This window comes from Egretta garzetta, unplaced genomic scaffold (genome assembly GCF_000687185.1).
Source record: "Egretta garzetta isolate BGI_Z169 unplaced genomic scaffold, ASM68718v1 scaffold81, whole genome shotgun sequence".
In the NCBI taxonomy this organism is placed as follows: Eukaryota; Metazoa; Chordata; class Aves; order Pelecaniformes; family Ardeidae; genus Egretta; species Egretta garzetta.
This window is the reverse complement of record NW_009258671.1, coordinates 4,178,230-4,206,138: the sequence shown is the minus strand read 5'-3', so window position 1 is coordinate 4,206,138 and position 27,909 is coordinate 4,178,230. Positions and strand designations below refer to the sequence as shown.

Below are 27,909 nucleotides of genomic sequence, written 5' to 3'. Positions count from 1 at the left end.
ATGACAGATTGGAGTTGCTTATGCGTTATTTTTACTTTTCAGCTGTTCACTGATGGAATCACCAATAAACTAATTGGCTGCTACGTGGGTGACATAACAGACGATGTGGTTCTAGTTAGGATCTATGGAAATAAGACCGAGCTCTTAGTAGATCGCGATGAGGAAGTGAAGAGTTTCCGTGTGTTGCAGGCTCATGGCTGTGCACCTCAACTATACTGTACTTTCAATAATGGCCTGTGCTACGAGTTCATGCAGGGAGAAGCGCTGGATCCAGAGCATGTATGCAATCCAGATATTTTCAGGTAAGCTTTTTATTTTTTTTTAATTTTTGTTACTTCATTACTCAAGCTCTGCAGTGCATTTCTAGTGTTCTGTCAGGCCCCAAGGATCTCAAGCTTAGTTTATGAGCAGGCAGAAAAGAAATGTTTCTATAAGCCTGCACTAAACTGATGTTCATGCTCTTGAGAGCTTGCTGTCCTTTGTCTTAGTTATCATGGTATTTCAGTGGTGAACAAATGCTCCTTGCTGTCTCCCCAGAAGACTATATACTTATTAGAGGTCTGTTTATTGTGAGAATTTAATGCTCTCAGTTACCACTAGGGAGATCAGTTACTGTGGTGGACTTGTAAGGGGCTAGACTTGATTAAAGCAAGTACTCCTAGCTCTGTTTCTAATACATTCCTTTGGTGAATATGTTCAAGATAGTCCTCCATAATTTTCTAAACTATTAGCAGTGAACAGGTTTTCACTTATGCACTGAAATGTATTTGCCTAACAATGGCAGCTGACTTGAGTCAACTCCTCTAAAGACAAGCAAGTTGAACAGTAGACTCTGAATACAGGTGAAAGTATGCTTACTGTAACTGAACTCCCATCCCTCCTGCCTCCCCTCTGATGACCTTTTAAGTCTTTAAAGATGCTACTCTATAGGTGTGCTGCTCTTGTTTAAACCCTCTTTGGACTCCCTTGCAGCTTTTTTTACAGTTTCTCTATTAAATATATTGTAGTTGCGTTCTCTTGTTGATAGGAAAAATATGATAGACTGTCAGATTTATTGTAAATACGTTAATTTAAACTTTGGTTTTTTTAGACTCATTGCTAGACAGCTTGCTAAAATCCATACTATTCATGCACACAATGGATGGATCCCTAAATCTAATCTGTGGCTGAAGATGGGGAAATACTTCTCTCTCATACCCACAGAATTTACAGATGAGGAAGTAAATAAAAGGTAGGTATTTTATTATGTGCTTTCCAGATTGCCCATTCTTTCTGTCTGAGGGGTAGAAGAATATTTGAAGAAAAAAATAGGTTTGGGTTACGAGATAATGTTGAAGCTTGTAAAATTGAGTTTTGTCATGCTTTTGTATACTGAAGTAGCTATATAAATGTCAAATATGATGAGACTCTTAATTAATTTGAAATATTGTGTATATATTTATACACATACAGTTCTTTAATTGGACACTTAGTAAATGATGGTAGTTTTCTTTACTCTTTTAAGAACTGGGGTCAAGTGAAATACTTCAGGTAGTTGTGTCTCAATAGCTTTTAAGAGATCTGTCAGTCTCCCAAACTGAGACCTGCGTTCTGGGGTTAATACTGAAAGCATATTTCCTGGAGTTGCAGAAGTACTGCGGATTGTTCAGGTCTAACCTGCGCCTTGTAGCTGTCCTGTACTTGTTCAGTTTGTCACCCAATTTTGGACATATTTATATAAAAGTAAAGTTAATGAAAGGCTGTTTTGGGTGACGGGATAAGCTCCTACAGTGTTTCCCAGAGGAGGAAAAGGTCGGTCTAGACTCGTGCTATCATGGAGTTTCACCTGGGTTTAGGGGTTTAACTACGTTTTGTTTTTAGCATCCCAGTATAGCTCTTGACTTGTAAAGCGAACTGTTCTTTCTCAGGAGCTTAACAAAATAAGAAAACATTTCCAAAGGGTCGTAGCATCAGCCACTAGAAGATTGGGACGAGAGAAACGGTAAAACTAGGAGAAATGTTTTACATTTACATTAACCTAAACAAAATTTCTGTAATCTAAAGCTGGAGTTGAAGACCAAGTTTCTCCGGGATTGTAGATCAAACTTAAGCTAAAACTGTAACTTGGAAGTGTTTGTACAATATCCTCAAACTTCATATCTCTCAGTAAGCAGATTCCAGCTTAAAAACATTCTTCATAGAACTTCCTTGAAATCACTGATGCCAACTGCACTTCTTGCATTGTAATTAAAGAATGATATAGCAAAGTTGTTATAGCAAAGTTGTTTGTTTTCAGTCTACAACATAACTTAAGAAAACTGAAAAGATTTGAGAGGTTAACTGAAAATCTAAGAGAAAATGCCTACTTACAGTGGCATTCTTACAGTGACTAGAAAAAAAATTAATCTTCATTTCCTCTGTATAGGTATATATAGTACTTACAAAAGAGTGCTCTAGTTTCGGAGCACATATTGAATTATTTGAAATAAGAATGTAGAGGGAAACAACTTAAGTTATTTCATAGCAAATACTGGGTATGGAACACACAGTACTAAATACTAACACTCAAACTTGTTATACCTGAAAAGGTTTTTAAGTGACATTCCAAGTTCTCAAGTTCTTCAGGAAGAGATGGCCTGGATGAAGGAAAGACTGTCAAATTTAGGATCACCAGTGGTACTCTGTCACAATGACCTGTTGTGTAAGAATATTATTTACAACAAGAAACGAGGTAGGTACTGAACTGAACAGTAAGTAGTGGCTTATTTTGTTTATGCTGCAATTGCGTTTGCTACATCAGTAGTGTCATTTTACTGACTTTACCGATTGAACTCAATTTGAGCTTTTAAAGACCCAATGTAGTGGTATCTGTGCAAATATTTAAGTTGCTTCATTAGCTAATTCTCATCTATATGTTGCTGTACCAGAGAACAATGTTGGTGTTCCTTGCTTTACTTTAATGAATTTGTTAATCCCCAGCCTGCCTGTACGACTAGGCTTTAAAGTATGCAATTGTTTGTTAATTCCATTTTAGTCGTATAAAGCTTTTTGGAGGAAAAAAACCCCAAACCATACAAGTGTAGAAAATAACCTGAAGACATTATCTCTTATAACGTGTATTGTTCTGGTTTGTGATTGTGGGAAGATGCTTTAATAATGAGGTATCCTAGTGACACTTAATACTACATTCTGTGACTCAATTTATTTCCGGCATGAGGTACATAGGCATCTTAAAGATTTCTTTTGTAAATACATACTTTATTTAAACAGTTGTAGGCAGTACACGTCTTAGTAAAGATGAATTATATTTGTATTTATTATAATAAATTTAACTCATAATTCATGTTATTAAAGAATGCCTTAATTAAAAACTGTAAAGCTTCTGTATAAACCCACAGTTTCTTTTACTTCTGGATTTTACTGGTTTGAGGTTCGGTTACGAAATTAATCAATTAAACAGGATATTAAAACAAAAAAAGCAAGCTTGTGACTCTAAAATAGCTGTGGTGCAGTAAAAATGCACACCTTTCCTGCCATTTCAAATATCTGAGCTCAGCTGAGTGCAACAAATTCATCACATTAGATCAAGATTTTCCTTTGAAGTGAGGATGATGTGTTGCTTCTAGTAGCTTCATATGTTTGTGATAGTTCGATTATAAGACTGTTGATACGTAAGCCGAAAGTGTGTGAAGTAAATGACTGTGAATGGAGCGGAAGTATTTTCCATCAGTCATCATTGGTCTCTGACCTTTTAAGCTTATTTGCTACCTTCTAAATAAAAACTAAGAAAAACATGCTGGAGTTGTATGAAAACCGTCTGTGTATGTATAATCACTTTCTGCATCAGATACGTACTGGATACGTACTGAATGCATGTGAATTGAGAAAATAGTCTTTTGGTGGTTTGTATACAAGCTTCCCTCAAAGTTAATACCATTTTGAAAGGAATTACTAGTACTTACAGTTCTATAGGTATATACATATATACCTATATATATGTATATACCTGTATAATGCTTTTAACGGCAGTTTTAGTTTCTAAGAATTCAGTATGAAACTTCAGTGGTTTTACTTAGTTTCAGTGGTAGGTTATAGTTCTGCTGAAAAAGAGGAGAAGGGGGAAGCATGGAAGGTACGCAAAAAAAAAAAATCAGCTTGTGGTCTTAACACACATCGGAGTTGTGATACTGTAGTACCAAAAATAAATCTATTGTTACTGTGTGGATTTCTTCAGTGCTGAAACTACCTTGAGTTTTAGCATTCCTTAACAGACCCATTGAAGTAAACGTAATTTTTATAGTCACTTTTCATAGTAGAACTATGCTGCCAAAAAAATAAGAGGAATTCCTTTAAAAGGCTCAGTATCATGGTCAATAGGCTTGACGTTCCTACTTTTAAAACAAATGCTGTATGCTTTTCTTTTTGTGAACAGAATGGAGGAAAAAACAATGCCAGCAGTGCATCACTTATGAGCAATCCTACAATAACGAGTGTGTGAGTGCTTAGTGTTTGGGGACAGCGTGGGGAGGAGGGAGGTACTTAAAGCACTTTGGCTTCAAGCTAGCTGTAAACATCGAGGGGGGGAAAGACTTTGACATATGAAATACATATATTTATTAAACTTACATTTGAATGTTGCACATGTACTGTGTTGTAAAACTTTTGCAATCTCGGTACAACAGGTACCATTTTCGTAGTAACCAAACCTCAATGCCATCTTTAGAATATTAGTCTGTTGTTTGAAAACTGTTTCTTACAGTGTACTTCTATGGAGCAAAAAAAAAAAAAATAAAAATCAATCTGTTTGCTAGTATAATCTTCAGATGAAGAATGTGATTTTAGAAGTGGAAGCTCAGCTTTTAAATGTAAATAAACATGCATTGCTGGAATTCTGTTTAGCAGAGCAAAAGCTGTTATTGGTATACAAATAATTTTGCAAGAGCAGAAAAAAGAATCTTTAAAGATGTACTTCGTTAGGAATGACATCAAACTGTATGCAGGTAGTTTACAGCTTTGGTGATGCTGTGCTCTTACTAAATTTACTCTTGTCCAGAAAAGCCCCTGTCTATCAAAAAGACCTTGGTTGACCCTAAGCTGGAACTAAAGAGGGAGAATCGGTCTTCTAGATTAACTGTTACTTTTTTTCTTCTCTCCCCAGTAAAGTTTGAGCAAAGCTGGTAGTGTTTATCTGGCTTTTCAGAAGCTGGCACAAACAAAATAACACATTTATTGGTTTTAGCAACACTATTTATCATAATTTTGTCTGTGAATGCTTAATCTGTATGTTTGCTAGGCACAGGGTGTGTGTGTGTGTATGTGTGTTTTAAGCTACAGACTATCAACAGATACTAGGACTCCTGTCCAATGCAGTTAGAACAATTGTGGCTTGTCCCAGTACTTTGCCTGAGACTTGTCCTCTGCATTAAATTAATGTTAAATTTTCAGACTTGAAAGAAAAATCGTAGTTGTGCCACATACTGCTTTTAAGAAGAATCAGTCCCATGTCCTTAAATGTTATTTATAAGACTGGAATAGCATGTTGAGTACTAGCTTCATTTAATGGAGTGTCACTCATTTTAATTTGTTCATGCTGTGGCTGAGAGAACTCTGCCTCTTGCTGTTTTGTTAATGTCCGTTTGCAGTCATTCAGGATATGAAAATTTGCAAGTGTTACTTTACATGACTCATAATTATCAGTGTAAACTACTCTTTGAAGGATCTAATTAAGACCTTACAATTACAATTGGGCATCACAATAGTCAAAATATGCTCGATGCTTGGTACTGCTTATTTATAGACCTTGCGTTCTGATGCTCTTAAAGTTTGGTGTTTTTTTCAGTGTGACCTGGGAGTGTCCAAAAATACCTGATGTTTTAAGAGTATTCAAGTAATTGCTATTCAATAAGACCAAGTATCAGTATTCTTTTGTCTATATCTCTATGTACTCTTTTTGAATGTATTAAAATCACCTACCAGGAAGCTAAGTGTTGTAGGTAGATGGCTAGTTTTGTTCTGTTTATTCCCTCTGCCTACCCAATGTTTTCTATGATCTTTGGTAGGAGTCTGTGGGTGCTCAGTGCTTCTGAAGACTGAGGTATGTTTAAGGCTTCTGGTTTTGATGTAAAAACTTTTTTTTTTTTGCAAAGTTATATTGGGTATTTATAGCTAAAATTATTCTTTGGGTAAATGACCCGTTTGTGAATTTTCAAGTATGTTCATAGCATAGATTGTTGTCTTTACTGAAGCTGTCTTCTAGGGCCTCAGTGGCTTACCTGATGAGCAGGATGGGACGGAACTCAGGATACATCATTCTGCTGTGGTAACTACAGCTAGGACTTGCACACTGAAAGTGCTTACTTTATTAAAACATTAAAAGTGAAGAGCAGCTAAAAAGAGAGGTGTCATCACCCTCCTACCTTTCAGTTCCCTGAGGAGATCTAAGAGATGTCCTCTTGAGTACTACTTGATCTATTTAAAAATGGAATTTCTGGTGTATGGAACACTTACATGTATTCCATTTTGTGTCTTTAGTTTTCATAGATCACATTGCATGTTGTCTTTAGCAGTAGATCCATTCATGAAGGGAGTGTGTTTCAACCTGAAATGTTCAATATTCTTGACGTCTCTATTCCTGTGGATAACAGTAGCTTCTCCAGAGAGATGACAGAGCTTAGTTTTAAATCGTGTCTCGCTTCAATAAAATACAAACGTGCTTAGACTAGTGTTTCTTGTTGGTCTGCCTGCTCCAGTGAAATCAGTGTAATGTACAAATTCTTCATACTCACTAAAAACCTCAAAACAAAAGCTAGCTGCTTAAGTACTGGTGTAAGCCATATCTTTTAGAAGTGGCTATCCTGTATGAACTGCAGAAAATCTTAACTGCTAATACTGTGGATACTTAAACACTTAATGCGAAGTTTCTTCTGCTGCTTCTAAAACAAGGTAGCTGAGATATGTATGCATTTATGAAGTGACAAACTTACAGTTTTTGCTTTCAGTTTCACAGAAAGAACTGTGCATCTTTATTTTGAGCCTTTCATGCAAAAATTTAAACTCAACCTTGAGTTCCACAGTGGTGAAAGTCTGAAAGAGATTAGTAAAAATGCAGGACTCTTTCACTTTGAACTTTTGTCATGTTGAATGCGAGTTTGCCAAATTTTCTTCATCTGCTACAGATTAGGCATGCCATTGTTGCTGCCTTGTGGTGGCATGCACCGTGCTACTTGTGCACTGACCGGAGGTTTATTGCATCACTTGTTCATATGCATTTCCCCATAGGAGAGTGACTGATAACAGCCTCATTTGCATCTTATTAGATTCAATTTCTTACTGAACATAATGTTATTTATATCTGGAAGTAAGTTTTAAATGTTAGCTGTACTTAAAAATGCATAATGGCACATAGGTGTATTCAAAATGAATGAAATGTAAGGTATTTCTTATGTTGATATTTTGCAAGTAGACTTTGATCTGCTATGTTTGTATTTTAGGTGGGGGAGTAAGGAAAACCCTCTGAATACAAGCAATATCACATGTTTGGAGATGTGTGTGTAGGGGGAAGTTAAGGAAGTCATTTGTGCAGCAGAATATTAATCAGGGCTGGGCTGTGCATTTTGACTGGCTTGTAACTTACAGGTGTTTTTAAAAGTAGTACTGAAGAACCAGTAGAAAATGCAAGCATATACGTATATGAATCTGCCAGACAAGCACTGGCAGAAGCTAATCTGTGACAATATTATAAGATCTTGGCTGCAGCTGCTGTAAAATTTTTTGTCCCTTCAGAGTTCTAGAGAACCTCAATTTTCCGTTGCCAACGAGATTTTCCTGGGAGGAGCTTGCCACTCTGCAGGCCATTTTCATGTTGGTTTGTCAGAGCCTAAAAGGTTTAACCTCATAACCTTGGTAAGCAATCCTCTCTTTCTGTGGAAGTAAGGGTAAACTATGGCTTGGAGGATTGTGACTAACTGATTTTGTTTGTGTTTTGGGGTTTCAACTTCCATTATAAATGCTTAGACAGGAAGATTTATCCACCTGGAAAACATTAATGTGTTAGTATTTCAAATATGGTAAAGATGAACTGCATAAGATACAAGGAACACTTCTAACAAAGTTGTTCTGTGATAACTTGGTCAGGATATTTATCTGGTAAAGCTATTGTATTTGGTATGTGCAATATCCATAAATCTAGTCTAGGAAATACATAACATACTTAACATTATTCTTGATTTACTTTTTTTTGACCTGGAGTTCTGATTAGTTAGCATTAGCATCTGTAAGATGTTTTAAGTCATGCTAAGAAGATTGTTCATTGTAATAGAAGGAATATGGTTTTGTTGAGTAAATATGCAGCTAGTCATCAAAAGAATAGGTGTAGAGAGGGAGAAAGGTGCAACTGTGAAAATTACCCCTTTTAGCATAGCAGTGGGAAATGCAAGATTTTTACATTTTAATATTCTAGTGCAAATAGCTCTTAAGTTAACCTATTGCTTCCTTTTCTGATATTTTTAGTAGTTTTGCTGGTTTCCCTTAAAATGCAAGAACTCTAGTTTTACCTAATCTATCTTGTTAATGCCTTGACTGTTTGATGTGGTGTAGACATTCTTGAGGAGGTTCAATGCTGTATTAACTTGAGTGAAGCATTTTCCCCAGCTTCACTATCGGCAAATGTAATTTGGAAATATTTGGGGCTGTGATTGCTGCTTTATTAGTCCTTGTTTACATAATAGTACATAGTTTTGAGGACATGAGGATTGTCTGATGGTTTCTTGAGGCTGGTTTAAGCCAGCTAAAAAAAGCAACAATTAAGAATAGTTTTGCTTTGTAAGTGTGGTTGGAGGAAGCAGGAAATATCAACATGCTAAAGGAAATATCAACATGTTGCAATGTGTTAGTCCACTGTGGTTGCACACTTTGAGAATAAACAGGACTGTTCTTTTTTAAGTTGGGGAAAAACTGATCTGCTATTTCTACATAAATTTTAAATAAAGGATCCTCTACTGTACTTTTTATTTTGAAGGTAAGGGGTGCCCTCATGTGGTAGAAGTTAAAATTGAAATTCTGCTCTTCAGAGTTTAAAAATGGAGAACTGTAAGCTCTAAGTAATTATTTAAGAGCTTTTTTGAATGACTATTCAAGGAAATCTGATATCATAAAAATCACAGCCTTACCCTGGAATGCCTGAGTGCACACAACGGGGCACAAGTAAGATGGGTGTGTGGTTTTGTTTTGTTTTTCCCCCAAAACTTCAAACGACACCAAAGGATTAGGGCTGTGACTTCATTTGATATGGACTCTGATGTTGCTGCTGTTGTGTTTCACATAGGTGATGTGCAGTTCATAGACTATGAGTACTCTGGATACAACTACCTGGCTTATGACATTGGAAATCACTTCAATGAATTTGCAGGTAAAAATTGCATTTGTGAGGTAAAGGTGAACTGGTTCTATAAAAAAACCCCCCCTTATTCTTGCACATTCATTCTCCTTTTCTCTGTTTATCTAGATGCATGTATATAGCTGTTCATCTGATGGTATTGAAATGTGTTAATGTCTCATCTCGCAGGCCAAAGTTATGCCATTCCTTTGCAGTTCTGCTAACCCAGAAATGGGAATATCATGTCCTAAGTTTTGGCAGAGTTAGATAAATGCAGAACTTGCAGCTTTCATAGTATCAGTCTGTGAAACGATACAGTGGAGCCTCAGCCCACTGTAATGAAATACTGTGGATGTATCTTTTACAGCATAAGTATATATTGAGAATACACTGTGTGGTTCCACAGTTCCAAATGGCAGGCTTATGTGGTTTTTGGTGGCTTTGCATGTGTATGCCAAGTACTTGCCCTTGAGTCATGTCCTTAAATGAGAAGTAAGGTGTAAGGCTCTGGTAGGAAAAAGGTGAGATTTTAGAAATTAGGTACTAGTAGACTCAATTAATTTGCTAGTTCAAATTTTTTCAGTGAATGCTCATTCTGTTTACTCTATAAGAGAAAAATAAGCTTGGATGTATGCAGTGTTATTTCAGAAGATGGGGCAACAGGAAAAACCTACATAATGATTAGTATAGATGGAAAGCGCAGTATGGTGAAATTAGGAGCCTTAATCTACCGGTCCTTGTTTCACAAACTGAATGTTAAGTCTAGATTAATGTAAAAAAACTCAGAGTGTATACTTGGTAATTTAAGTATTTGAGAAGCAAGTTAAATTCTTTATGAAATATATTTGAGAGCTTTTGATTTTTCATCTGGGACTACTTCTGAGAGTCTGACTACAACTTTAAGGAGGTAAGTACAGTAAGAAGACTAAACAACACAAATTCTTTTCTTCTTTTTTTTTTTTTTTTGCTTATGGAGAACGGTTGTTCTTCACCTCTGCTATTCTCCATCCAGTAAAATCTGATTTTTTTTTTTTTGAAGCTAAATTTAAGTGAATCTGGCACAGGAAAGAATTTAGGTACTAGGGGATTGTGCTGTTCATAAAAGTAAGACTTAAGGAGGATTCCCAGATCCTCCAGGAATGATAGGTAGTCAGAGTGAACTGTGATCCAGGTTTGGGACTTCCAGCAGACTCCATGTGGCCTGTGACTAATCAACTCCAGTACAGGAAGAAAAACAGGACAAAAAAAGAGTGGTTGTGGAGATAAAACTGCTAATTCTACCAATACCCTGTGGAGAGAGGTCTAATAAAGTTCTCATCTTGGAAGTATGAATTGGTGACAGTGGATATGTATATCTGGATTCAGCTTTGGATATTGTTGCATACAAGTATTTTCTTATGAAATGTGTAATATTTGATATGTGTGGAAGGGTTTTTGTTTAATAATGCAAATGCTTTTTCTTGAGGCTTCTCTCAGAGCCAAACTTGCTGAATTTCAGAATACAAGTAGAATATGTATGTGGCTGGAAACATACACAGCATAATCTTTCTGTTGTGCTCTGATTTGTGTGAGAGAAATTCTTACCAACATGTAACTGAAAATAAGGTCAAAGTAAAAACACTGATGTTTGTCCACATCAATTTGTGCATGTGTGTTGGGCATGAGGAGGGGGGAAGTAGTCCACTAATGTGATTCTAATGGACTTTTTAGACACTGTAAGGTTCTAATAGGCATTGTTTTTTCTTTTCCTAGGAGTAAATGAGGTAGACTACAGCCTTTATCCTAACAGAAAATTACAGGAACAGTGGCTGAGATCTTACCTTGAGGCCTACAAAGAATATAAAGGATTTGGCACAGAAGTCAGTGAAAAAGAAGTTGAAGTTCTGTATGTCCAAGTCAATCAGTTTGCACTGGTAAGTAGCAAACTGTTGATTAGAATATATTAAATGCTATAGAGTAGCCTGCTACTCTATGGGCAAATGTAATTGCCAGTTTCTTACTCAAGAGTGCTGTGGTATGTAAAGAAAAACTTCCTTAGCCTGTTCTATGGAAACTTGCTGTTATGTTGTGTGTTTAGAAATTCTCTGTAGAATACAATTCTCTGTGATGAAGCAGTAAGCATTCAGAAAACAAGATGAGCTTTTAGCGGTTATTTCTATTGGCTGTTTATTGGTCTGGCAAGTTCCCGAGTTGGCTAGAGCTTATGCTTGGTGTGTGTTGAACTTTCTTGTAATGGTAAGAAGACAGAAGAGCAAGGTAGCACTTTGTAACTATACATCTTCTGATATTAAAAGCCTTTTTGAAGGAAGATGATAAAATTTTGTTAAACTAGGATACTTTGGGTTTTTTAATTTTTTTTTATGGATAACTAGGTCATTGTAGAGTCTTTCAGTACTACCTTAACTCTTTCCTTGCCTACAGTATTTGGGCAAGCAGGGAGTTCCTTTCAGATTTGGTTTTGGTCACCTTAGTGGTTTAAATTGTAGCAAAGTGCACAGGTAGTCTTCTGTGGTTCCCAGGAAGTTCTGCCTTTCTGTAGAGCGTGAGGGCTGTCTGTGTGAGTCTGCTTCCTGCTCCTCCTGTGTCTTGGGCATTATAAGCTGTCTCCTGTCTGTCAGTCTTACCTTTCCCAAACTTTGAATGTAAAAGCTTCACTCCCTTGTCCTTTCCCTTGGAAAGGATGTGTTCAATTTTCATCTGCCTTCAGAAGATTCTGGCTGGCTTTGGTGCCTTGTCCTTCAGGGGAAAAAATACACCATTCATGAAGGTAGAATAAGAAGTCAAATAGGTGTGGCATTGAGTCCCTGAATGCCCCAATGATGTATGTATACTGTTAGAAGCAGCTTGAAGGTGTTTTCCTGCCCTCCCCCTCCGCCCCCCAGCTTTATCTCTATATCTGATTTCTGAAGATACTTTACAGGTTCATATTATTTTTAAGTTTTCTGACTAGCCTCAACCTTGTTTTGCATGGTGGATGTAAGAGGGAAAGTGCCTCTTACCCAACAGCTAGATAACTTTATTTTGCTTTCTCCTGAAGAGTAACATGCCGAACTACTCATAGGAGGACTAAGGCTAAGAACCCACTTTGGCCTTATTTCAGTCCCCTTTCTGACTAATCCAAGCACACCTGTTACTGTAATACCTTCAGTCTTTTGGCAAAAAGCTAATGGTTGCAGTGAGGAAATACAGTTCATATTCTAGGAAGATGATTATTAAACAAGCCTTTAAAAAAATGCCAGCTTGTCTGCTGTTATTCTTTTAAAATATGTATTATCAACTGTTACTGTTAAATTCAGCTGTCCAATTAGGAAAGTTAGATCTGCAATTAAGTAGGCTGGTGGTCTGTTTTAAAATATATAGCATTGTTTTGCCAGTTTCAAACTATGGTCATACTAACGCTTAAGAGGATAGTTCTGTTTAGAGAACAGCTCAAGACCTGCCTATAGACCACACACACGATGCACAAATACTGCCAAACACTCTTGTGTCAGTTATTGTGGGAAGCTTTGTTAAGAGAAAATACGAACTCTAGTTAATGGATGCTGGTGTAAAATGCCAAACTGTTCGCTATCAGGCAAAGTTATGTAAACCAGAGGTACAAGAAAGATCATGTGTGTATATAGCAGTTGCCATTTTAAGGTCTTTTCAGGCATGTGTGCATGCATCTCCTACACTTCTTGTGAAATGTTACATGCAAGCTTCAGGAAGCAATTTAGGTAATTACTCTAAGCAGTTATTTACTGAACAGAAGTCTAAAGTGTATGGGTGGTCCAGAAGAGTCTTCCACAAGGAAACTGCCAAGCTCATGGCCATTACATACATATATTTGTTCATTTGAAGTATGCTAACAGTCATGCCATTAATTTAATCCACAGTTTCAGTCTGAAACTGAACACAGTCGTCCAGACTACCTATCTGGACTCGTAATGAAAATAAGTTTGGAACAGATGAGAAATTTGTGTAAATGCTGATGAGGCAGAGGTTCTCTTGCAGATCCTATCTTTGTCCAAGTCCATAATGAAAGTGAGTTTTAATTATAGTGGCCTAAGGGTTGTAATCAAAGATTCAAAAGGAATTTCTTATTTGCACTGGAGTTGAATATATGTAGAATAATGTATATTTAATTAGCAAAAGTAGAAATGAGAGAGGTGTGTTTCTGTGTATTTTTTTAACATGGTGTATGTAGTTGTACAACTTAATAGATGACCTATTTTGTAACCGCAACACTATTTTTCTTGAAAACAACACACAGAGAGTCAGGAGGCCAATGGATTTACTCCTCTCATTGCCAGTAATTAAATCAATATTTGTCTACCCATCTCTTTACCAAAGAGATATCATCAAGTAACTTTACAAAAAGATTGGCTTTTGAGAGTTCTCTTTGTCTCAATGTCAATACATGTTTACATGTTGGATTTTATGTAATGTGAATATTCCACTAATAATTTTTTTCTTTCAGGCTTCCCACTTCTTTTGGGGATTGTGGGCTCTAATTCAAGCCAAATATTCCACCATTGACTTTGACTTTCTAGGGTAAGTGTGCTTGCTACATACAAACCTAGAATAGTTTAGGCTGGAAGGGGCCTGTGGGGCTTTCTAGTCCAACACCCCAGCTATCAGAAACTGAGCAACAGACCTGGTCCATGTGATGATGCTATAACTCTTAATTTTTAAGAGAAAACAAGACAGTAAGAGAGACAAAGGCATAGAAGCCAAGTTGGTCAGTGTGGTGTACTATCTGTCAGACACAAGACCCAAGTTTCCAACTGCAAGAGCCAAGCAAGAAATGGGGCTCTTGTACAAAAGACCTTGTTTATGGCTTATTGCATGGAGTGTTGATCTTGAAAATTCCTGATCTTTTAAAAAGAGTCTTTGTAATGCCAATTAATGTTATCTGAGATGCTGGCCAATGGTATTCTCTTTCATGTAGATATGTGTCTTTGGCATTTTTTTAAAATAGTCTTTCATGGCAACAGAGGAATTAATCTCTCCATTGGGGACTGGGAGAGGTGATAAAATTAATCATTTTGCTTGGTAAAAGATCCCACTTTAGAATGTCTTGTTCTGACTAAGCCAGTTTACTGGGTTTAGTTGTGTCATTTTGTAAATGAGATAAATGTGAATGTTGTCTTGTGAATGTTCTCGGGTAGAAGTACTTGTTAGTAGCCGCTAGATGGCACAAAAAAGCAAGTTAAAGCACAAGGTGGTAGAACCCTAAAATGTGCCAGTTTTTTTGAATAAATTGTAGTTCTTGAAGTGACCAAGATCAGATTTCTTTGGAATTGTAGTTGTCAGTTGGACAGTCTATTAAGAACTATTAAACATGAAAACACCACCTTTGATAATCCTGGAACAGCATCTGTTTTGCAAACTGTAGCAAGCTGGGAGTGGGGGGCGGCAGTGAGCAAGTACCATAATATGGTTGCTCAGTTCTTAATATCTTCCTTTGGCAGCTGCTAAGGGTCAATGTTGGGAAGAGGGTATTGGGGTAGGTGGACTTTTGACTAGTCCTAGCTAGTGTGGCTGTTTTCATGTTAAGCAGTTATCTGCTTTTAACTTCAAATCTCTCTCTCCTTGAACAGGTATGCAATTGTTCGGTTTAACCAGTATTTCAAAATGAAGCTGGAGGTCATGACATTAACTCTTCCTGAGTAATGAAGAGGAAGAACCTTACCAAGTGGATAGACAACCTATGAATCTTTTCTGAGAACAGATACTGGAAAAAAATGTAAACATTTGTTGAAGTTCCGTAATGCTCACTTGGTGGTTCTTGCTTTATAAATAATGCCTCTAAACAGTTCTTCAATGTTAAAATTAATATGAAGAGCATACGTACTGCTGTTGATATAAAACGGATTAGAAACTTGCTAAATCTATAAAAAGTTATAGAAATGGCAATTTAATCCTTCTTTGTAATTTAACATATGTTGTATGTGAATTATTTATTATAAGTTTAACATGATTCCATTGCTGCTTTCATCAGTTTTTGTGAAAGTTGGGTGCAGTCAGTGAAGTTGTTCCAAAGGATTCGTTTAACAACTTATTTTATTGAAGTTGCATTAACTTATATTAAAACATGGTCAATGAATATTAACCTTTTAGATGTATACAAGCAAAATATGAGTGATAATAGACTCATGTCATGAGATCACCAGTGTGCTGTGACTAGGGAAAAAGGTTAGGGTGATCTTTATTTTTTTTTCCTCTTTTTTTAAGAAAGAAGGAGGTAGCTTTCCATATGATGGTACTTTTCTTTTGGACAGGAATCAACCAGCTTGCTGAAATGATAAATAACGTTTTGATTTTTCCTTCTTGATGCTTTAAGCTGTAGAAATGTTAAAGTTCTGCAGCCATCAGATTCCTTGAGGATATGTACCATCATAGTGTCTGATGGATGATGTACCATCTCTAACATCTATGGGAAAGCTGTTTGTTAACTAAGTGTACTTTTAAAGCAAAAGACCACTATTCCAAATCTATATTCCTTTTTGGAACTTGATTCTGAATTTGAACACTATTCTGGTGTCCGTATTTGATGTGCTTCAGCAGTATCTATCGGAATGGGCTATTGAACTGAAGATGAGTGAACAGAGATCCTGTTGCACTGGCGAGCAACACACTTAGGTTTACAGTTTGTGTATTGTTGACATCTTTCTGCTTTGTCATCTTCTAACCTTGGATTCTAGTCTTAAATGCTTGGTCCTGTAGTTGCAGATTCTAGTATGTCTTTTTTTTTTTCTGTGGCAGCAAATTACTTTTCGAAGTCTCCAGTTTGAAGGATAATATGGAAAAGTGTATGACTTGAACAATGGGGCTTTGATCATCACTCACATTTTCTTATTTCTTAAAGCTATTATACCAAGAATGGTCTGGATTACAAAATGTGAAATGAAAAGAAAATGTTTACTTAAGAAAACAGTGTATAAGTTTGAGTGGAAGAAAGGCTTTAAGTCTGAAAGGGGGGTGGGTGGGGTGGGAGGGGACAAAACCCACAACAGCAAAATAAATCCCAACAATGCAGTGTGGAGTTGGGCAGGCATGTACTCAACTCTGATTATACTCTGAAAAACTTTGCACTTTGGTCACATAAGTGCCCACATGTACAAAGTCTGTGTGTGTGCATATACACGTGCAAACACAAACTTACCTGAAGAGTAAATATTATGGGGAGTCTGTTGTACAGACTCCAGCAAAGATATTTATTCAAAATTGCTTTATGGCACACTGTGTGTGTATGTGTGTGTATGTGTATATACACACACGTATATATACATACGTGCTTTACAAAAGCTTGGATTGATTCAGGACAAAGAAAATTGATGTGAATGAAAAACTTTCACCTTGAAAGACCATTTTGAATGGCATTCTGTTATTTTACAAAAGCAAGGTTTGGAATTTTTTTCCTCGTAACTTGTTTATATTAATCTTTGAATGTTTCCAGTTTTTTTTATTTCCTTCAGTCAAAACCTTAAAAATACTGGGGTTTTTTTGGTTTTTGTTTGGTGTTTTTTTTTTTAAGATTTAAGGGAGAACTGGGATGTTTTTGTAACTTGAAATTAGGGAACCATTTTTGTTAGCATTTGTTAGCTGGAGGCTACTATACTGGACAAACTTTCTTGGTAGTTAAATAGAAACAAATAGCTAAAATAGATATATTTTCCTTTGTAGTCATTATCAAGGATGTTGCTAGAGCTCATGAAAGCACTGAAGACTTTAATTTTCTGTACTTTCTCCCTGTTGACATTATTGATCTATGTTGAATAATACCCTGCTGTCTTGGTAGTCCCTTCAAGTTCAGCAAGATCTGCTTGGAAGTAAGACTGATAAAGATTTTTTGAACTCTTATTACTGTTTTCTTCAAGTGGTGGCTTTGTTTCTGGCAGTGTTGCTTTGTATTTGTGAAATATTTGAAAAAGGCTGTGAAGTTCTCTTGGTTTTGGGAAATCCAACACTTGACAGTCCCTGACTTTCCCAACAGTTGGCAATCCACATTCCCTTTTAGGTACCAGTACTATTTGGTTTGGAGTTACTGTAATTTTTTTCAGTGGAATTTTTGTTTGTATAGCTCAAGTAGCAATAACTGTAGGAGTGGAAGCTTGCTTCTGCAGAACCAAAGCTCTTCATGAGTGCAGCTCAATCTCATTTTTGTGGAGTGAAGTTCCACTGAATCCCGTAAAAGCACTTTGAAGCAGATAGTAAATACTGCAAGCTTTTCCTGAGCCACTTCAAAGAAGCACAAGGATTATCACAGGTTACAGTGGTTGACTTTGCAGTACTGGTAGAGGCTTTCATTTTGCATGTTGAAATTCATTTTACACATTTATATGCTGCTTTGCATCAGCTTTCTTACAAGACAAGTGCAGGTTGAAACAGTTCCTGATAAGTTCTGTGGAAATACTATAAAACACTTTCCAAAATGAAACGCCAGTTACCTTGAGCCTTGTTCCACATTTGTTTGAGCCAGTAGCACGCAGATATTCTCACTTGCTAAGGAATATCTACAGATGTGTTAAGTTTGAAGCAGTAGCTTGCAATAGCATGGCAGGTTATAAGGTCGCTTGAAACTGTGAATACAGGACATTCTGAATGTAAGTTAGGTACTAGAGCACCAAACTAGAGAACATGTACTCGTTTCAATTAATTTATCTCTGTCTCTTTAATAGCAATGTTAAGATATTTGAAGGAGGACAAAAAAAATGACTGAGCTCTAGAAACATCCTTAAGTAGTTTTGACTGTGACTTGCCAAGAAGATCTTCTGTTGCCTTTATGTTACGCTAAGGGCATGAATGCCAAAATTAATAATTCTTACTGTAGTTAAATCTATCTTGTAAATATGAAGAGGATTATTAGTAACGGCATTCTTGCATAAATAGCATCAAGTCAATAGACCATAGTGGCCTGGTTGCTTTTGTAAAGCAGAATAGTGTGAATTTTTTTCTTCTCATTTCTGCAGTCAGATCTGGCTAATCCATGCCCAATTTCATAAGTTACCTAAGCATTAAAGATTTCTGAATGATAACTAGTCTCTTCTTGTATAATTTTAGATTCCTTCATTTACACCTCTTGATTTGCATTTTAAAAGGACTTACTGAATTTGCATTAACCAGGTCTGACTGCGTATGTATATACAACAGTGTAAATAACCATTTGTAAATTAGTGTGAATTGTACTGTATCTTGCATTTATGGACTTGTGTATTGCATTGTATTCTCTCCTATTTTGTAGAAATTTTGATGTAAAGAAGAAATCTAACTCTGTGTGCGGACTTCTTTTGTTAACTTGACGTGTAACAAACATAATAATTTTATGTTAAGGCATCTGTTTATAGCCTTGGGCATCAGGTGTGGTTTTGTTTTGTTTTCCCCCATTAGCTTTTTCAACATCTTGCTCTTGGGAATGATTCTGGGAATAAAGGAATTTACACATCACTAAAATGAAGAGAAAGCCTATTCTAATCATAGGGCAAACTACGTGACAGGTATGTGTTGTACCTGTGGTATGGGAAAGGCTGTTAAAATTGTTTACTTAAACTTCCAAAGATTTCCGATACATTCTTGAATGCTGGTGACTTCTAAACATAAGCATGTGGAATTGAAGTACTCTTAAAGTGTGCACTGCCATGGTGACAGCAATTGAGTTGGTTGTGGTAGAAGTCCCCCAACTTAAATGCTTTTGGTGGATATAGCCTTATAATAGGATTAGTTGCTGACTTGTAAATGCCTATAATAAATGCCCAAATTGCTAAAATAGTTCTGCCAGTCATTTTCCTCAACACTAGAACTGTTGGTAGCCCCGTTAGACTACTTGAAACTTACCTGAGGTATCCTCCGTGTGTGCCATTCCCTCCACCTCCTCCCTGTGCCCACAACCCTACTTCATTAGGGGAAACAAGAATATAAAAAGCTTACTTTCCATACTTAATCATCACTATTTCCTTTTTGACTGAAATAGTTTATTTTGTCAGTCTGTGACTACTTACTGGAATTTTTTTTGTGTAGGAAGCCTGTGTCTGAAGAGGTCTTTTATCTTGGAAGCATAGACAACATGAAGCATAGTCTTACCCAAATGCCCAACTCCCATTTCTGTTGCCTCTCACTGTCTGTTTTGAACTCCATAGCATCCTTCAAGCTGTTAGTTTATTCTTGTCACTGCTGTGTTTAATAACTCTGCTGGAAAATACAGGTGTGCAGAGCTCACTGGCCATCTGACAAATTGATCTTGATGCGGTTTGTACATCCTGTCAGCTTTACCTGCTCCGGATGGAAGGTATGCGTGCTTATCAGTGGTGACACTAAGTTACTAGGGTCCTGGGAAGTGAGTTTATTAGAGAAGTATTGGTTGAAAGGAGGGATGGGGTCAGTAGAAGGAAATCACATGAAAACTCAAGCTTAAGCTTTTGATGTAGCAAGGTATTGGGTATGTTTATTTACTTGCATGATTTAAGGACAAGAGCAAATTGTAAAGGGTAAAGTTTGTATCCAAGTGAAGCTTAGATTTTTTTTTTTAAAGCTTTTGCTAGCCAATGGAAGCTTCCAAAAATACTCTTTTTGTTACTCCTACTGAAAGAAATCTTAAAACAAATTTGAGTGACTTTCTGATGAAACAAACCTTTGTTCTGTAACCCGGCAGAATATAGTTTCTTTCTGGGGTTGTCCTTACTGTAGTTTGCAGAGGAGGTTCACCACGTGTTAATTGTCTGCGTTAGAGGTGGCTGTTCTTGATTTGGTGTAATATTTTTGTGTTGCTTACTGTGTTCTTGGATGCCTTCTGAGGTGTGCTAGATTATTAAACTACTGGAATTAGATGCTGTCTCCTCTCATCTCTTCCATGCCAGGCAGGCTGTAATTACAGTGGTAGAACAGAAAGTGTTTGATCAGACCTTGAGGTAATGCAAGGCTGATGTTGAGCAGTCTCGCAGCTGATTCTTCCCCCCATGTTTAATCCCTGTGGGCTGCAAGCTCAGGGTTTTCATTAGTTGTGAGAGATACCAAAAGCCATTACCTTTGGTCTTGTGCAAGGTAGGTGTTCTGTTAGCCAACCACAACATTTTTAAGAAGGGGGCTCTCAGCAGTGAGAAACCACACAAATCCAGGTGGGATGTGTTGGAAGAAACCAAACTGGCTTATAGGCCTCTGGAGTGGAAAGGAAAATGCGCAGAACGTTTGCTGTGCCAGTTGTATGGAGGTGCTCCATCTGAGTGCTGTGGTAAGACACTGGAAAAAGCATTCTTTGATTTTTTTTTTATTACTTTTTTAAAGTGACTTTTTCTGATTAGTCTGTAGGGATTAAGTTCCTGTGATTAAGAAGCCTGCCAACCTGGGGGGAGAGGGAAGAAACATTCCGAAAGGCTGTTAGAAAAAAAACCCAACCAACCCTATGCAGTTGATTAATTTGCCGAACTTAAGTGTGTGTTGGGCTTTTCTGTGTATTTAACAGTATAAGTGGTGGTGGTCTACACCAGATTCCTTATTAAAGGGCTTTGTTATTATTGTGAAATGTCAGAAAATGGACTGGAATGGCCCCAAAGCCCGTTATGATCTTGGAACAGGTGCCCAGACTTCACCAGATTACCCGACTTCTGGTTCAAGACTTGACTTTATCTGTTTCTGTAGCCACCTAAAATTACTGAGTTGCTGTCTCGGGTTCCCTATGGTGTGGAACTCTAATTCAAGGACATCCCAAATACATTTGATTCGATGCTTACAGAGAGATGATGCAGAGAAAATCTTGGTGGAAATTAAAAGTTGTGTGAACATGTAGAAGGCAAACAAGTGATTTGAAGGCTAACAATCTTTGAAAATAAATGCTGAAATAACTTCAGGTACTGCACCAGCCTGGTTTTGTGGTACTGCAACTTCAGGTTTTTTCTATGTTTAGTGGTTTGTTTCTTTTTTTTTTTTTCCCCACATAGAGCTCCATGTAAAACACAACATGAAAGAGACTATGGAAGAGAAACACAAAAAATGTTGTATACAATGCCATAAAATGCAGCGTGAACTGGAAAAAAGTACATGTTTCTAAGCTTTTGGTAGTCGTAATTATTAAGTGTTATCAAAAAATGATAGGTGTCAAGTCTTTGGTGTGTGAAAGAATTTTTTTTTTGGTAGAAATGTTCCTTTTAACATTTAGTATCTCAAATGCGATCTGTGGTAGTTAATAATGCTGCTTTGTACACAAGTGCTTTGAATAGTCTCAGCACCGAGAATGTATCCAATCTTTCTTAATATGACTTAAAGTTAGATAATTGGTTCCATCTCAAGCCTCTTAATCCAGCTATCTAAAACCCTTTAAATACTTGCAGAAACAGGGCCATAGCATCTTAAGGATATATTCCATTTTGTGGCATTTTTTTGTTACTGCTTATTTTTCAGTGTTCTTTTAAACATGAGTCCATTTATGTCCTGTGAATAAAATAAGCCCAATTTACAAATAAGCTGTTGTCATCTTCCAGCACTGTCGTCCCCCCAGAAGTCCCCATCACCCTCCTTGTATGTTGTGGAGTTTCGATGCATCATTTATCCATTAGAGTGAATTGTATTTCTTTTGAACTAAATGTTATTGAAGCTATTACAAGGCCTTCTACCACTGATTAAATGAAGTAATGTACCTTTCAAAGAGATTTATATTGTGTAAATAATTTCAAACTGCAACAATAAAGTTTGTTTCTAACTGCACTGCTGGCCAATGTTGTGATGATTTTGCTTTCCCCAGGTTTGAAAGCACTTGATATGGAATACTTGAGAGTTCTTTAAGGTTTTTGACTTGTATTGAAGTGCATACCTCCTCCTGGGATTAACCCAGCTAAAAATAAATACTTTATGAGCCAGTATTTGGCTTGCACAAAGTTAACTCTTAACAGTTTTGCATATTAAATAGGCTTGGTCATTGGCCACTAGAGTTTCACATCTGGGAGGCAGGAATTAGATGGAACGCGGCTGTCAGTAGGAATTCCTACTATTGAAGAACTGGAGGAAAGCATGCAATGTTTGAGCTGCTCTGAAGCTTAATTTCTGCATGCGAAGGGCTGCGTTAACTACGTGGGACCCATTTCCCAGGCTGATCTGTGGCGCTGAAGAAAGGCTGAGCGTCTGCTGAGAGTGGCACAAAGTTAGGTGCTTGCTTGGGGGCTATCTGGGATGTTATGTATATTGACAAAACTCCGCTTCCTCCGTCTTGGCCGTGCACCCTAAAGAGAGCGATTTCACCAAGATGGGCTTGAGTTACCCTCTGCAGTTGCCTGCTGTGAATTTATTGAGGTAAATGTGTGTGCTCCATTTGGTACCTGCTGTCCTTGTCACTGAGAATGGGCCTTTCCTGCATAGACCAAACATGAAATTTTGGTCTTGTTTGTAGTGAGCTTGTTTAAAGAGTTACCAAAGTTTGTGTGTATGGAGTAAGAGAGAGAGAGAGAACAAGCAAATTAAGCAAAACCTTTTAAAAAAAAAAAAAAGTTCTCCTGAGTGCAAAAGTAGATTAATCTTTGGGCTAAGAAAAAGCCTTGAACCCAGTATTGTAGGAGACTGGAGGCTTGAACCCCATGCATCTTTGCTTAAATAGGTTTTTGTATATAAAAATTCCTCCTTAATCTGCAAGACCTCCACCTTTTAACTCTGTTTTCTGGAATTGTAATGTTCACACGGTGACACTCTACATGCAACTTCTGTGGCCCCAGGTTCTGAAACGCTCTGAGTATCGCTGGCTCTCACTGACCTAAACGCGTGGCTTAGTTCCATTGGGCTTTTTGCTGCTGAAGTGCCCCTGCTACAGAGTGGGTGAGCTGAGGAATTGTTTTTCAACTTAATAGAGAATACTCAGACTATGACTGGATATCCAGGGTTACTTGTCCCTATGGAATTGCTGCTTAGAGCCAAGAGCCGATGTTTCTCTGGTGTCCACTGCCCACGTCCTCAAAACTTTCCACAGGGCTAAGCTGCGGCTCGCCTTTCTTCACTGCTGTAATTGCAATCAAAAGGAGATCTCCTGTGCTGATGAACTAATCCATTGTAACACAGAATCTTTCTGTTCCTCCCCAGGTAAAATCCTTCACTTGTAGGAAAATGCAGAGCAAGCTCTTACTGTGCTGGAAGTTGTCAGTGGGAAGTAATGAGGGTTCTTTGAGGCCATCTCAGAAAATATGGTCCTCAGTAGGTTATTTCCTTTCCTCAAGATAAAGAGCAAACTACAGACATACAGTAGGAGGGAAGACAATGGTACATGTAGAGGACTTCAACATGTAGTGTATTTAAATATCAACTATACAAAATGTGCATTCCTAGGAGGTTCCCCGAGTGAATTCAAAATAGCACATTGACCCTTAATAACAATAGAAAGCTGATTTGCGTTATATAGAATGTATATAGGTTTATAGGCTAATAGATAAATAGAAGGCTTTACTCCCATTAGCACAGCAGGGTCAAGCTGTGTGAGAGTGCACTGGAATCTGGTTTATGCACATCCATGGTTGTGTGCTGCTGGTGGCCCCCTTTCAGAATCTACCCTTGCTGCTGAACAGGTAGAGAAGGCTTTTTTTGTAAGCCCCGTGGTGTGCTTTTATTGCTGACATGTAGGGACAAAAATGTTTCTTTAACCAGGAACTGGCTTTGAGACAGGAGCACAAACCTCTTGTTGCATACTCTTGTGGAAGCCTTCCTCGAGACTCCAGGCTTAAGCTGCTAACCATGACTTGTTTCCTTCCCACCCCCTGTTAATATTCCCTACAATTAATCTGCAGGTTATCCTCGCCCCTGTCTCTTGCCATGCTATTTAGAATACAGCTGCTTCTCTGGTTTTTAGATTTTTCAGGAGTGTGAAAGGAGCAATATGTAAAATTGCTCAAATGGTAGCAGACACCTGAGAGGCCAAAGGTGGTGTCTACGCTAGATGACTTTATGACTGACTGGGGCAAGTCAGAAGCAGGGCTCTGACTTTATTGTCATTATTTTCTGTTGATACCTTTCTTTCTCTGCGCCCCGTGAAATGGAGCGGGATGATAGACTCCAGCACTTACCCGCAGGTGGCAATGGAGCTGCAGACTGTGCCTCATTGTTGAAGAAGCTTTTCAAGACAGCTTATTTTTGTACTGCAGCATGTCATACGTTGATTTAAACAGGAAAAAGGGTATTCTTTTATCTCTCAATGAGTTGCAGCCAAGATCTGTAATTGCCTTGCTCTTAATGTTGCGTAACTGTTAGCAAGACTCAAGCCAAGCATTAATGAATTTCATCAGAACTTCATTTTTTAATGAGCGTCATTAATTGTTAGTCATGCGTGCTACAACCTACACTTTTCTAAAGTGCGGGGTTGCCAATCGTGTCGCACTATAAAACCAGCAGAATATTTTCCCCAGATTTTATCGGTAAAATAACAACATGTAAAGGCTATGGAGGGAGAGAGACCAAAAAACCTCATTTATTTGACCTTTTAAATGCTTAAGAAGCTGTGGTAATGCTGTGAGAGCTGGTGGGGACTGGAATAGGTCTCCCTTACCAAACTCGAGTTCCTCCAAGGTGCAGCATTGATCTGGCCTCTTAAGATGGACTGACTGGGCTTCCTCTGGCTCTTGTTATAAAATTCAATTAAGCTTTTAAGGGAAAACTTATTTTCAGGCTTGGAAAAATGATGACTACTGATCTACCAGCTAGTCTTTACTCCTTTGGATTGTGTGACTGGATGTGCCTAAAAGCTAGAGGAGCGTTGGGTTCCTGACTGCCCCGGCACCCGTCTCCAGATTTAGCAATTCTGGTAACTAGTCAGTGGTGATGTTTTATCTGCACTGAGCTGTCTTGCAGCTCGTTCATACCTCCTCTATATAAAGTGGAGCTGACTAACTTGCAGAGGTGGGTGAATTAAGTTGCCATGCAGGCGTCAGGCTGGTAGAACTTTACAAGAAACAAAAGCTTCTCCCTGTTTTGTGTGCTAGAGATGCATGACTACTCGTAACTTTGGCCTAAGTAGTGCAGTCTCTCACCGCAGATGCTGGTTAGTACCAAGATTTTAGAAGCAGGTTAAACCAAACAAAACTAATCAAATTGAATCTAATAATACAGCACAGCAATGGAAAAGTATTTCCTGTATCTTATACATTAGACCAAGAAAAGGTTTTACCCTAATCTTAACCTATGTGAATACTAATGTTTGTGGTTAAAACGGAGTTATAGCCTAAGGTAGTGGTATATAGGGGGAAGCGTAAAAGAAGGGAACTTCATTTGCAGGGATCAGGAAGAGTAGCATGCCTCTCAGATGAGAGGAGGAAGAGGAGGAGCTGGCACCATGGAGAAAGATGAGGAAAGGATGATGGGAAAAGAGGATGGAAAAAAAGAGTGGTTAATGAAAAGGTGTACTGACATGGGGGATGGTGGAGGACTAAAAAATGGGGACGTGAAATAAAGGGAGCTCCCAAGATGAGGAGGAGCAGATATTGAATAGAGTGGCAAGAATAAATCAGAGGTTTGCTGCAAATAATCAGTTTGCAGCTGAGAAAAAAATTGAGACCTTCTTATGAAGGTGTCATAGTTAATTTATTGTTTCTCTGTCATATATTATCAAAAGCAGTAGTGGGTTTGGATAATTTTTTGAACGCCGAATTGCAGATCCATCACGGCAGCTTGCTACAGTGTCCCCAAACCAGGTCTGCTTGCAAGTTCTGAGCTTCCTGGTTTGGAAGTGCATTTATTCCTTAGACTTAGGGTTCATTTCAACTGCTTATGATTCTGTAGGCCAAAAAACTGAGAGGCAAAAATAGAAATGCATGCAGGGGAAAATTCTCCAGTGTGAGTGCACACTTAATCCCAGAACTACTCTTTGAATAAAACTAGCTGCTGCTATTTATGTTGTCCTAACAGGAATCTGAATCCTGTACCCAACCTTTACCTAGCCCAGCTGATTACGCAAAAGTTTTTGGAGGAAATAGAAAGGCAAAAAGTAACCTCGTAGTTACCTCAAATAAAACAAGAATATTTGGGATAAAAGGGTTTCTCTCAATGTTTAGCTGCTTTTGGCTTGAGGTGCAGGGTAGCATTGCAGAATTCCTCCTAGCTTATTTTTGGTGGCTAAGATTAGCAAAACCTGCTGCAGTTGGCTTTATGGGCTGTGAATCAGAAAGACTGAGATTTTAATAAGTTGGTGGTTAATACCTATTGTGTGTGTGTTTGCGTGGTGAGAAGGCTGTAAATATTACCTCTTACTTTGTATAGCCTGGTCCTCAGCAAGGGAGGCCAGAGAAAACTGGCAGGGAGAGACAGCTGGAGATATTCAGCTTATAGGAAATATTATATGGATTGCTTCAACGAACTGGTGAGAGGGAGGCTACTGAGATCACTTCTTTGTGCCAAGGTTTTGTCAGACGTGTCATTCACTATCCTGATTTATGGCTGCTTCTCTTGAGAAGTACATGCTTGTGTTAGGATATTGCAGGTAGAGAATCACTTTGAGTGGCAAAAATAAGTGATATTTTAAACTTTGCCACTGAGTAATGTTATTGTTGCTATGTTATGTTTCATAATGCTGGCCCAAATAGGGTATTACTGCTGCTTTAAATCTTCCTTTGGGCTGTGAACAAATATACGTACTAACAGCTGGGTTAACTAGCAGGAACATGCATCTGTCTGAGCAACTGATTCAGTTTAATACTTTGCTCTAATATGAACCTCTTAACTAACCTGATTTGGGCCAATCTTATTTTCTCCATTTCTCTTTGCCTGCCATATTTTGTGTATTTAGATTGCCAAAATCCTAGACTTGTCCTAGATGCTGATAAACAGTGGCAGAGTCCCCTGTGTCAGAGATACAAACAGCTACCACTGTCACAATTAAAACAGGCAAGTCCTTTTCTTTAGATAGAATCCTGTATAACAAATATAACAGACAAAATGAGTGCAAACAATGTAAGCTTAACATACCTATAAATAGATCAAATATTATTAAACCTATTAATATATATAGCACAGAATATATATAATTCTCTATGCTACATTATATCTATTACTATGCATTGTTATAATTGTATTCTACATTATTACATGTATTATTACATGTATTATAATAACATGTAATTAATTAAATTTGTAAAAAGCCATCCTACTCTAGAAGCAAAACACTTCTAAAACTGAAAAGCATGATTAGCTTTCGAGAGCTGAAAACATCAGAAGCTGATACCTGATTTTCTGTCATTGTATCTGTTGTTAGTCTTAGTTGTGAACAATGTTCTACTACAAACATCAGTCCTAACCAGTACCTATCATGTGTGCATTAAATGGGACAAAAAAACCCCCAGCTGGCTGGCAAATGTAATTTACTTGCCATGGGAAATGGTCTGGAATTGCCAAATGTTATCTTACTGTCATATTGTTCTGCAGAGAAACACACGGCATAAAATAATTCTATTCCTTCAAATAATTCAGTATTTTATTTAAATACATAATATTCAAGTCATGGATGGCAGATCATATCTCTGAGTTGCACTTCCTAACTGTCGACTATATTTTTTTAAACAGAGCAGTAGAAGAACAAACATTATCTGTGTTACAAATGAGCTTAGACACCCTAAGCTGTTTTGCTT

The 27,909-nt window shown here is 37.6% G+C and overlaps 1 protein-coding gene across 1 annotated transcript; it reads left to right on the top strand.

The window, feature by feature from the left end:
• ETNK1 (ethanolamine kinase 1) lies at positions 1-21,967 on the top strand. The gene is made up of 7 exons (XM_009648743.2): positions 1-302; positions 1,091-1,231; positions 2,568-2,710; positions 9,302-9,385; positions 11,105-11,265; positions 13,812-13,885; positions 14,935-21,967. Exons 1-7 carry the CDS (start codon positions 1-3, stop codon positions 15,005-15,007), a joined length of 978 nt encoding a protein of 325 aa, XP_009647038.2. The 3' UTR covers positions 15,008-21,967.
• Positions 21,968-27,909: the final 5,942 nt, after the last annotated feature.

Excerpts from the sequence above, each read along its gene's own strand:
- ETNK1 (XM_009648743.2), top strand. The coding sequence starts at position 1 with ATGACAGATTGGAGTTGCTTATGCGTTATTTTTACTTTTCAGCTGTTC. Across the intron at positions 2,711-9,301 it reads TATTTACAACAAGAAACGAG|GTGATGTGCAGTTCATAGAC; the intron begins GTAGGTACTGAA and ends TGTTTCACATAG. Across the intron at positions 11,266-13,811 it reads AAGTCAATCAGTTTGCACTG|GCTTCCCACTTCTTTTGGGG; the intron begins GTAAGTAGCAAA and ends TTTTTCTTTCAG.